Below are 12,447 nucleotides of genomic sequence, written 5' to 3' on the forward strand. Positions count from 1 at the left end.
ATTTTTCTCATATATATTGAAAAAGCTCTTCAAAACTCAAAGAAAAAATAATTGAAAATACTATATACTAATATAATCATGCTAAAAGTCAACGGAGCCCTGACAAAAACAAAATTATTCACATTATATACCGTGTATTTGTGCTACATATAGATTTCATTTGAACAAAGAACATCTTTAGACAGTTCTCACATGATAGGAGAATCTATTTTAATTTTTCAATATTAAATATAAATACTAATATATCCTTAATAATTTGCTCACATATACTTTCACATATAATAAATTAAAAAGAATTCTTGAAAATAAAATGAATATTAAAAACTATAATATGATGATATTATTATGTTAAAACTTAAAGGAGCCTCAAATACAATTTCTAGTCATATCATAAATAATTTGTATTAGATATAAATTTTATTTAAAAAATAAATTTTTTAGATAAAAGAACTCACAAATTATAATATAATAGTATCTTTGGTAGGAAAATGTATTTTAATTTTGTAATTTTAAAATATAAATATTAATACAAGATCTAATGTTTTAGTAAGTTTTTTTATTTATTTAAAAACTTAGGGATGATAAAGGGTGTTCACGGGCTGGGCTTTAGTATTACTCATAAACAAATTTGAATACGAACTATTATTCAAACCCGACCCTTTACCCAATGGTATGAATTTTAGATACTCGAACCTAACCCAATTAGGTTTTAATTATCCATTTAAGTACCCATCATTCAACTAGTACAATAAAATACGAAAATGAAAGAAACCAATGATTTATTTAACCAATTAGCTAAAAGAGTATCCAATCAAAACTCCAAAGTAAATGTACCAATAAAGATAACAAAATCTTGACTAAGATCACAAAAAATCCAAATTTCAAGATAAATTTGATTAAAATATTAAATCAAGGATTGCCAAATTTGCAATCTCTCTTCCCTTATGTCTTTACTTTAAGCACTTTAATTATATTGTTGGTTATTATGTTATATATTCTTAATGTGTTTATTTGTATTATTTGACATAATTAATGAAACACCTAATTCGTCCCCTTAGATATTATTGTTACCTTATTCCTAGACCAACAACTGTTTAAAATTAAACTTGGAGTATTTCTATAAGTCAATAAACTAAACTCTATCAAATTATGCCTGGTTGATTAAAATCAATTGAAGAATGGTTGAAGAAAAGATGAGTAAGAGTGTGTTTGGCAGTGTGGTAGCGGTTGCTTTTCAAATAACTTTTTATGCCGAAATGTATGTCAATGATGTTTTTTTTATTATTTTTTAAAAATTATTTTTAACATCAGCACATCAAAACGATTCAAAACATACAAACCGTATTAAATTTTAGTAAAAAAAAATTTTGAAGTTTGTGGGAATGCGGTTTCAACGGCGTTCCCAAACAGTAAGTGCGGGTTTCAATCAAGGTTGGTTCTAGAATACATTGTAGCCTATATTTAAGAAAAGATTACATGATCAAGAGAATGAGATTTGTTTGAGAGTTTTAGCTTTGAGCATTTAAGGTCTGATTCTTTTCCTATTGAAAGAATGCATGATCAACTTTAAGTGTGTAATTGTTATTAAAGGTAATTCAACAACAATAATTTTAGCTAAGATATTTTTATCGTTGAACCACTATAAAAAAAATAAGAAAAGGTCATTTAAGGTGTTGTTTGCAGCTATTATTTGTCTGGAACATGAGCTACATGGTGGTGGAAGGAAATATATATGGACTATTTAGAACCCCATGACATTTACATTTTAAATTAGAGAAATTTGTTTAACCTCCACTAAAAAAGATATGAAAGAATACTTGTGAGAGGATGTTTTCAAGCTTGAGAAATTCTGACACAGTGTACTTATTTCTCATCTTACCTTGTATACTGAAGTGATTATACTTGGGTTTCATCGATGGGCCGGGGCTTAATGTTACATCTAGTTATTGTTTTAATTTGGTTTTACAACAATTAGGTTATGAGAAATTCATAACTCAAACCATTGGACTGGCTGAGTTCTATAAAGATCTCAAACTTTTAAGGAATTTAATGGAATTAGTCAAAAAGTTTAGAAGTATCCTGGTACAGTCACAATCGCCAAGAGCATAGATGGAATAGTAACCCCGTATTATCCAATATGGTAGAAAATAAGAGAAAAAACTTATAAAGTTCCACGAAGGATCTTAAAAACCAACTGTTCAGACTATAAAAGATATGCAAGAAGAGATTAGAGTCCAACAAGGGTCCTATAATGAAGACCTGAACTCTGAGCTAGAGGAATTGGCTATAAAAATGAGAAAATTAGAATCTAACTTAACCAACCAGGAGCGGACTTTGATCATAGTGAAGAAAGAAACAAATAACATTTTAGCCCAGTTAAAAAAGCACTAGCAAACCTTTCAGGAATTGCAAGAAAAGTTCAACTATTTACATAAACAAAAGAAAGGCAAGAGCGTAGAATGATAGGGAAATGTTAAAAAACTCAAGGTGAAGTAGGAGAATTGAAGTAAGCAAATGAAATACTCTGAAAGCTAAGCTAGCTACATGCAAAGTTAATCACACATCTCGATTACGAGACCAATAGGTTCATTTATGTCATACAACCTTTGATTGAATAAAGAAATACTGCAATATGAGAAGCACAACATTAGGGCTTAAAAACTATGAGCTATTACTTTTAAGCTAAAGACTCCAAATTTTTAGCAATGAAAATGGGAGGAACAATGCAATATCTAGCCAAAGACCTAACAGTGCTAAAAGACATGTTTATAAAGTTCCTCGAGCAACTTTGCGACTGCATTAACCAAGTAGCAGAATATTCTGGCTTGAGGACATGAAATGATTGGATACTTTAAATTTGAAAGAATCATGTATTGAACAAATCAATTTTTATTGAGAAATAAAAAATATTTTTTATCAATGGCTGTTTAGTATTTAATGTGTCTTTGTATAAATCCCTATCAATGGCAATATTCTTCCTGAATCGACTAAAGTTCATGTGAGTTTAGAGTTCTTAGCGGGAATTTTTTCAAGATAAATAGTGGCATGCAATGCCAAATGACCCATCTTCAAAAATGGTTGAAATCACACATGATGAAAAACTAACAACCCATTTCCTTATAAAAGCTTGATTGGTGATGCCTTGATCTGGTATATGAGGGTTGGAAATACCAAAATAAAAAATTTTAAGATATTTGGTAGACGTCTTAATCAAGTAATAAAAAATTAATATTAGTATAGCCCTTATTAACAATAAATATGCTTTTATATGAACAAAAACATTATCACATATAATTAACTAATTGACAATAGTGAAAATGTAGGCATTTTTAGTGATAAAAGAACGTAGGCATTTTTAGTGAAAATGTATGTGGCTATATGTGGTAGATGGTATAAGAAACTCCAGGAAAAGAGTGAAAATAACATGTTTGTTATACAATAACAAAGCTTTAGTGAAGAGTGAAGAAGTGTTTCCGGCATAACAATAGTGAATGAAAACTAGACCAAAGTCAGTGGCGGAGCCACATGAGTGCAACTTGTTTTTTTTTTTTTTTAATATTTTTATATTAAAATATTAATATAATAGATTTACATAATTAATTTTCTTTGTTAGTTACTAATTGTTACCTTCTTTTTTCTATATTAATTAATTATTGAAAATATTAGATTTTATAATAATTTATTGGTTTGTTGAATTAATATATCTATGAGTAATATTATATGTTAATGGATATGAATTGAAATGAGTTTTGATGAATTGATAAGTATTTTGCTATGAATTTCATACGAAAATTGATGGTAATGAATTTATTGGTAATTAAAAGTGAAGTACATGACAACTTAAAAATTTAGGGACATAATAGAAAAATTAAAAAAGAAAATATTTAATATTTATGTTTAATCCACTTGTACAAAACAACAAATAAGCAAGAACAACATTAATTTGTGACAATCCTTGTAAGTTATGATTTTAAATGCTATGTATCATATGTCGGCATAGAACTGTGGCCAAGAAATTTCGTAGTCTTCAAAAAATTTAGAAATAAATAAATAAAAGTTTGTTGTATATATTAAGAAAGATATTTTTAATGAGATTAAAAATAAAATCATTATAAAACAATTTTAAAATATAAAATCTCGAAGAGAACAATTATAATGTAAGTTTTTTTCATTTTTAAAATTTTTTAAATTAATTTTGCTTGACTTGAGATGGTACATATATTTCAAATTAATTTTTTTATATAACACATGTTTATATAATATATAATATCAAATATTTGTTAATAATTTATCTCTATTTAAAAAATTATGGCTTCACCACTTATCAAAGTGAGTTCATGTTAGATACTATTACATGAGTGCTTAAGTAGTCAAGGGTGAGATATCTCTCAAGCTGTAAAAAACAATTTTACTGAAGAGGATGTTGATCATCGATAATCTTATTTTTTAGACATGTATGAAAAAAAAGGTGAGTGAAAGCCTTATGATGTCGAGTGAAGAGTCCATTTTCATGAAGTTAAATTTATAATTAGAGTATTATGCTAGAGAGAAACGTGAACACTATTTATAAGTGGTGTGCACGTCATCTAATTGAGTGATTCTTAATATGACAAAATGTGAATAATAGTGTTTACATAGTCAATGATGAATTAGTGGCTAGAACGAGCATGGAAACAAGTGTCAATTGATTTTTATGGATATTTCCCTATCATAAATTAAAAATCTAGATAAACTATTGAATGAGAGGAGGACTGTTCTCTTACGAAAATTCAAAAGGAAAAGCATCCTCGAATACGAGTCAATTTTCCACGCCTGTCATTCTCGTTCTCCGCTGTTGGGTTGGGTCTTTAGTGGCTGCATGCCGTATCGCTCGACGAGGACTATTTAAGTATTATTCTCGACCTTTTATTTATTTATTTTGGATTTTTTCTGCTGGTGGGTCCATAATGTTTTCTTATAACTGAAATCTGTAAACAGAAACATTTTATTTATTTTCCGCGTCAAGAAAGTTAAGTAACACAATCACCCACTTTTTTTAAACTCCCACTCCACTAGGTCTCGCTCCTTCTGCTGTTAATCCAATTCCAAATATTTATGGAGAAAAAACATATTAATCTTTATTTACAACGTTGGTTAATTACAATTAGTACAATGATATCAATTTCTTCTCTTATACTAAAATAATGATACCAATTCTAGATATTATATATGAATTATGTTATGTATGAAAAATAATAAAAAAAAGATAGGTTAATTTGGTCATCCCATAAAATTATATATGGAGTGAGATTAAAACTTACGGAATGGGAATAGCACTGCACGAAATATTAATGATATTTATTATTTATAGTATATGGTCAATGAAATGTCATGATTTATCGAGTGATTTCCAATGAAATTTGAAGCACATACCAGCTTAATTCTAAGTTTGCTAGAAGAATTGTTTGATTTTTGAACAAATTCATAAGCACTTAGGCACAATCTACTCTTTTTTTCTTAAAAAAATATATTGTATAAAGAACAACTAAATATTTATTAAAATTAAGAAATCAACACATTAAATAAAATTGTACTGTTCTCTACAACAAATTGTGGAGATCCCAAAAGAAAAGTGAGAGCGAGATGTGCTTCCGGGACATGTTAAAATTAAGAAATTAATACATTAAAAAAACTTTCAATATGCCTTGTATGTTTGATATGTAAAGTGACATATTTAATATCAATTCAATCTTGAGTATGAACCTATTCTCCAATGTCACTTTCATTTGCTCCAAATGGGAAGATAATGCTTGGATTTTTTTTTTTTGTCTCAGGTTTACTTGAAGTTAAAAGAAAAGTCATGATGGGTATTGCGAGGAAATCATACGTGCAACAAGAATCGTAAACTCTTGAGGGTAAACATGTCCGCTTTCCATGGCTGGTAATAAGGACGGGGAAATTAAAGAATTTTCATTGATGGGGCAAAGCATCACGTTTTGTGTTAAAATACAGGGAAGCTTCCTAAGTCCTATGGCTGCTGCTGCACTGCGTTCATTTGGTGTTGTATAGCAACAGCATTTATTGATCTGTATTAGATTCCAGAGTAATACCAAACAAAAATAGCAGAGCTCATGGCTATATGGCCTTTGAGTGATATCCTGCTAGTGCAGCTTTTGATCATGTTATCTCCTGCATACCTCCTAGAAGCTCTAACTTTATACCCCACAGGACAAATATCCACATCATTGACAAACAATATGTCCATTCCAGCGAGAGGCTTTGATTCCTACCAAATGATCTTGATGAGTGAGTCTGGGTCTTTTGCTTGTGGATTTCACTCCAAAGACCAGGAAAATGATTCCTTTTATTTTGCAGTTGTATCACTCCATGTAACATATTATGCAGATGATAGGTATTCTTTCACTCTTCAGAATGTCATATGGTTGGCAAATGAAAATAAGCCTGTTGGACAGAACGCAACTCTAAAGTTACTTCCAGAAGGAAATTTGGTTCTGAGAGATGCAGATGGAGCTTTAGTCTGGTCTACCAACACGTCTAACATGTCTGTTGCAGGTATAAAGATGATGAAAACAGGAATGCTTGTGCTTCAAGACCACAATAATAAGACTGTGTGGCAATCTTTTAGTACTACAGCACATGTGTCCACTTCATGGACAAATAATGATCCCATATCAGCCATTCCTTATAATCTATACAAAATAAGCATGATGCACGGAGCTGGTTTTTCTTGTGGATTTCACTCCAAGGACCGGAATTCCTTCTATTTTGCAATATGGAAGCAATCGGAAGTTTCTGGAGATGATGATCCGGAGGCCTTATGGTTAGCAAACAGAAACAGGCCTGTTGGTGAGAACGCAACTTTACAATTTTTACCAGATGGAGATTTGGTCTTGAGAGATACTGATGGAACTTTCGTTTGGTCTACTAACACATCTAACATGTCTGTTGCGGGTATGAGGATGATGGAAACTGGAAACCTTGAGCTTTATGATGTCAATAACAAGACTGTTTGGAATTCATTTGATCATCCTTCTGATGTACTGCTTCTTGGGAACAAATTAGTGGTAGGTCAGAAGCTGGTGGCAAGTGTTTCGAAAACTGATAGATCTGAAGGTGGCTTCAGCCTTTTTGTGATCCCACAAGGTTTGTTTGCTTCTTACCAAGCTACTGCGCCACAAAAGTACTTCAAATTTTCAGTTTTTGGGGGCGTAGACAGCCTCCAACTAAGTTATGATGAATCCTCTGGTGATCTTGCTTTACTTATAATGTCAGCTTCACCTGATGAGCTGAATACAACGCTTACAAGCACCGTTAAATACTCAGCGACGGCTTACATGAAATTTGATCCTGATGGGCATCTCAGAATTTATGATGGCAACATGATTGACGGGGTTGATCTGTTGACAGATATGATGAGTGCATGTGATTACCCAACAGCTTGTGGTAATTATGGGCTGTGCTTAAATGGACAGTGCTCGTGCCCAGCAGGATTTGCTCGAGCCAAGACCCCAAATGATCAAGGCAACTACAGTTGCTCGCAGATTAGTCCAACCACATGTGAAAATCCAAAATCCCATTCTCTTCTTCCCCTGGAAGATGTCTACTATTTCAATTATGTTGACCCTGAGGCAGCGGTCCTGAAAGGAACAGACATGAAGAGTTGTAAGGATGCATGTATGAAAAACTGTTCATGCAACGCTGCTCTATTTCAGTATTACGGTAATGTTTCTCATGGGAATTGTTTTTTGCCCTCACCAGTTCTTACACTAACGGGTGATGGTAAGGAAAGAAACAATTTCCAATCTTATGCCTTCATCAAAATTTCTAATGATGGAGAGAATGGAAGTGCTTTTACATCTTCTATCAATCCTAAAATAATAGCAGGATCAACTATTGGAGCCATCCTTGTTATGAGTTTAATTATTGGTCTATGTATTATGGTTTGGAGGAAGAAAAGAGATCGAGAAGAAGGAATGGAAGACTTGAATCAACTATCAGGAATGCCCATGAGATTCACATACCAAGAACTAAGAGTGGCAACTTGGGATTTTGAGAAGAAGCTTGGAGGAGGAGGGTTTGGATCAGTTTATGAAGGAATTCTAGAAAATGGAGAAAAAATTGCAGTAAAGCGCCTAGATGCTTTAGGCCAAGGGCAGAAGGAATTCTTGGCTGAGGTCAAAAGTATAGGAAGCATCCATCATGTCAGCCTGGCGAGGCTAATTGGATTCTGTGCTGATAAATTGCACACGCTTTTAGTCTATGAGTTCATGTGCTGTGGGTCTTTGGATAAGTGGATTTTCTGCAGGGAACCACTACTACATCCTCTGGACTTCCAAACTAGAAGAAACATTATCATGGATGTAGCAAAGGGGCTGGCCTATCTCCATGAAGAATGCAGACAAAGAATAGTCCACTTTAGACATCAAACCACAAAAACATTTTGTTGGATGAAAATCTGCATGCTAAGATCTCTGATTTTGGCTTGTCTAAGTTGATTGACAGGGATCAAAGTCAAGTGGTGACCACAATGAGAGGAACTCCTGGGTACTTGGCTCCTGAATTATTCAGCTCAGTCATCACAGAGAAGGCAGATGTTTATAGTTTTGGAATCGTAGTCATGGAAGTTGTCTGCGGAAAGAAAAATCTGGATAGGTCACAGCCTGAGTGCATGCATTTGCTCCCTATTCTTATGAAGAGGGCACAGGAGGATCAATTGATTGATATGGTTGACAATAGCAGTGAGGATATGCAATTGCACAGGTTAGAAGCTGCGGAGATGATGAGGGTTGCTATTTGGTGTCTGCAAAGTGATCACACCAGGAGGCCTAGCATGTCAACCGTGGTTAAGGTCTTAGAGGGCACCATGGGTGTTGAAGCAGACCTAGACTATTGCCTTCAGAATGCAACAACAATGGCAGCAATAAGAAGAGAGGCAGTGCTGGGCAGTACTACCACATTTCTGCCATCACTACTATCAGGACCAAGGTGAAGAAAGATCTTTTGCGATATATATGTGGTGTTTATGTTTCTCTGATAGGTGTTTTACCTTCAGTTCTCTTTATATCGCTATTGTAATGTTATCTGGGAAATTGTTCAATTAGCATAAAGTGTGATTCTTTAAAGCCAAGACATGCAATCAGTTTTCAGTTGAGTTTTTGAGGTAAAGAATTACTTTTATAGCCAACAAAGAGCCAAATATACATGATTTCGGTTAACATATTACTATCAACATTGTGCTGATTCTTTTCAGAACAATCATATCGAAGGCATTTGATTGAATTGTGTTGACTTAGCGTGGAAAATTGAAGCTACCTCCCCAGAAACCTCTTTTCTTTTTTCTTGAAGCTGCAATTTGTCTTCGCAAATCGCTACTCATTGCTCAGGTATAATGATGTCAAAGTCACTAACAGTCCATTCAGCAACTTGATTAGGGGCCTTGAATATTTCAGTTCCTAAATCAATGGACATCCACTGCCTCCTAGCCGGAGAAGTCCCAGGATCCTGCAAAATAAGTAATAGCCGCCATATGTTAATGTCAAAGAGCTTTGTCCATTTTAATAATTCATCATGCCACTTCCTTTCGGCCTCTGTAAAAATTTCCTTCCGTTTCTAGGATGCAGGATTATATCTAGTGACTTCGAGTTTTGAAAAAACTAGTAAATTTGAAGCTCTGAATCTGTGCTAAGGCCATTTAATCCATACGAGAAAAGTGGAAGACAGAAAAGCAAACCTGGTAGAAGTAAAGTGATTGCGACAACCTCCCAACATCAAGTTCCCAAGTTCTCGGGTCACCAATCCAACCCTCACCTTGCTTGGTAGGATATCCATACTCACCCCAAACTGGATGTGGCAAAATCTGTAATATTTCCTGAGGCTGAGGATTGCTATAGGGATCACACAAACTATAAGGAACTTCAAGATGCTCTGCGTTCCCCGGAGAACAGTACAAGTGATAGGCGGCATAAGGGAAGCGAGCAGTGTCATTGCGATGGATACGTGTTCCATTGGGAAATGTATGGTAAGGAGGGCACACATTGAGGTTGGTTGGATGGCACCATGAACTTATGTTTGGATTTATGATCATTTCGCTGTATCGAGTGACATCTGAAGTAACATTGCCATCGCAAGGTTTCCCATCGTTCTTCCAACAGCTTCCCATGTCCATCAGGTAGAACTGGCTGCTAGGACCCCCACCATTGATTACATTTAAAGTGAACCTTACTTTGAAGTTTGGTGATTCTGGTATCTGCATATAGTGCACGTCAACTCCATCACACACAAGTTTGTTTGGCTTGTAAGTAAAACCTGCATTAGTGCATGACACAGACTATTTTTTTCAACCCCTAGATGTCAGTCACTCGTGTAAACCCACCTCCCCTGTGAAATGTTTGCAGGATTTGACCTACATTTCAATCTATTTCTATGCATCATAATATTTTATCTACATCGGAGGCTGGGCAGAAACAAAGAAAAGGTTTGGCACTCCCTTTGTTTGTATTTGAACCGTTGAGGAATTTGAACTATGTATATTAATTAGATCAAAGAATGAAAAGGAGCACTCACAATTTTTGACATACCCCTTGTTGGGTAATGGTACCCACCAGAAACATCATGTGTGGCATCTGATCTCAAGTAAAGCATTAACCATGGATACTTTGTTGAGGTCCTCAAAAGATGATGAAAAACCCAACTTCCCTTTCCTACCTCCTTCTCCCATGTCACAGAATGGTATGAAATGTTATCCATTACTCCCTTGCTCAAATCTGCATCCAAATCCCATGACCCATAAAACCTTCCTTCAAGTGTCGCCCTATTAGGCCCTTGCAACGTGGTGTAATCATGATAAATGAATGGCTGGTTCATGCACCCTTTTCCAAAGCAAGGAAATCCAGTGTCCGGGCCAAAAGGCCCCACTCTGTGGCCATTTTTGGGGCACTTGGCTGAGTAAGTGTCCATGTTGCCGCTCTTGAGCATGATCATCCAGAATTGCCACGGATTAGGAGTGTCTTCAACTTGGCATTTTGAGCCTAAATAGAGTTCCTTATCTGCAGCATAAAGGTTTACATCATAAAGGGCATTTGGTTGCACTCCTAGAAAAGGGTTTCCAACACTAAGCTTGTTGTCTTCCTCTGTGACTCTGTGGACCAATGCATATGGCAAGGAATTGCAGAGGGCGCAGTTCTTTTCTACAAGACAGAAAATTCAGAAACAAAATAAATACAGATCATAAATGTTCGAGTACTTTCTTCTCACAACAAACCCTTCTCTTCGTTAAGAAATTGTCTATTCTGATTTCCAGTTCTTGCTGGGAATTTACGCATTTATTGGATTTATAAAACTCAAGAATCATAAACTAACTCTTGTTCACTGAAGGAAAGGTACTAACAATCTACTACATGACAATTTTCTATCCAAAAAGGCAATTCAATACGGTGATAAAGCAAACAGATGTTCATAAGTTATCACCAGAGATACATGAACAGATAGAAGACAAGTAAAGCAAAGAAAATGGCCTGCAAATCTTACCTTCTGCCTTCGGAGAAGCCTTGTATATGTCAAAGCAATCTGCAGCTCTTGGGCTGCCCATAGAAGGAACCTCTTCTCCAACCTCATTGCATTGATTCCATGACTCTATTGCCAACCTTAAACCATCTCTTCTCATTCCAGGATCGCCTAATGCTGATACATGCTCATTTCCAGCTGTAGCATATAAGGCTCTTGAAAGAATAACCACGGCCAGAACAGGAAGAAAATAAACTGGGTTCTTCTTTCCATCCATTGGTTAGAATAGAGGAAGTTTGATATCACACATGTACATAACTATATATAATATGATAATGAATTGAAGAACTCAGTAGAGATGTAGAATTCGAACTTGATTGATGGAGACCCAAGTACGAAAAAATTGCTCTAGACTTTGGTCTTACTTTCCAGTTGCGAGGAACATACTCTTCCTTATAATGAAAGCTCTACAGATATTATTGTTAATTTCCTATGTGTAACTTCGGTCGGTACAAATTCCCGCTCATAGAGGGCTACTTATGCCTTTCTTAAACTAACTCTCGCACCAGAAAAGAAAGGGACAAACCAGAATTTTTAATGAAAAACAATATAAGCTAGGGATACAAAAGGACTTTTGGTCACATCTGTTTAAAATCATAGTCACAAAGTTAGAGAAATCACTGGAAAATAGTAAAAGTTCATCTTCAGCCTATGCTGTAAGGAAAGGTGCCGTTTCTAGCTAACTTCTGTAGACGTTAAAACCTACCCTAGCAAGTCTTCATGTATTCCAAAAGGACATTACTATAAAAAAGTATATACTACTTCGAGTAAATACTTGGGGGTATACGTATAGAGTTATTGAGCCATTATTCTGCAGAACAAGCAGAGGAAAACCAAAATAGGGGATTCTGTCCCTTCTTGCTGATAATGATAACACATCGCATT

General features: G+C 34.6%; 2 protein-coding genes across 2 annotated transcripts; one reads left to right on the forward strand and one right to left on the reverse strand.

The window, feature by feature from the left end:
- The first annotated feature begins 5,879 nt into the window (after positions 1–5,879).
- Positions 5,880–9,127, forward strand: LOC118030407 (G-type lectin S-receptor-like serine/threonine-protein kinase SD2-5). Its single transcript, XM_035034505.2, is given in 4 exon segments — positions 5,880–7,143; positions 7,273–8,414; positions 8,416–8,433; positions 8,435–9,127. Coding segments are annotated over 4 exon segments (2,748 nt in total). The 5' UTR covers positions 5,880–6,110; the 3' UTR covers positions 8,990–9,127.
- Positions 9,128–9,325: 198 nt separating this feature from the next.
- Positions 9,326–11,984, reverse strand: LOC118030408 (uncharacterized). The gene is made up of 4 exons (XM_035034506.2): positions 11,527–11,984; positions 10,564–11,186; positions 9,731–10,246; positions 9,326–9,501 (listed from the first exon to the last, which is right to left on the reverse strand). Exons 1-4 carry the CDS (start codon positions 11,777–11,779, stop codon positions 9,373–9,375), a joined length of 1,521 nt encoding a protein of 506 aa, XP_034890397.1. The 5' UTR covers positions 11,780–11,984; the 3' UTR covers positions 9,326–9,372.
- Between the last annotated feature and the right edge of the window lie 463 nt (positions 11,985–12,447).

Source organism: Populus alba, chromosome 4, assembly GCF_005239225.2.
Source record: "Populus alba chromosome 4, ASM523922v2, whole genome shotgun sequence".
NCBI lineage: Eukaryota > Viridiplantae > Streptophyta > Magnoliopsida > Malpighiales > Salicaceae > Populus > Populus alba.

What these genes read in the sequence shown, in the direction of transcription:
- LOC118030408 (XM_035034506.2), bottom strand. Translation starts at nt 11,779, where the DNA reads ATGGATGGAAAGAAGAACCCAGTTTATTTTCTTCCTGTTCTGGCCGTG. An exon ending in GGCTTCTCCGAAGGCAGAAG is followed by an intron (nt 11,187 to 11,526) that starts GTAAGATTTGCA and finishes TCTGTCTTGTAG; the next exon opens with AAAAGAACTGCGCCCTCTGC. An exon ending in CAAGGGGTATGTCAAAAATT is followed by an intron (nt 10,247 to 10,563) that starts GTGAGTGCTCCT and finishes CACTATATGCAG; the next exon opens with ATACCAGAATCACCAAACTT.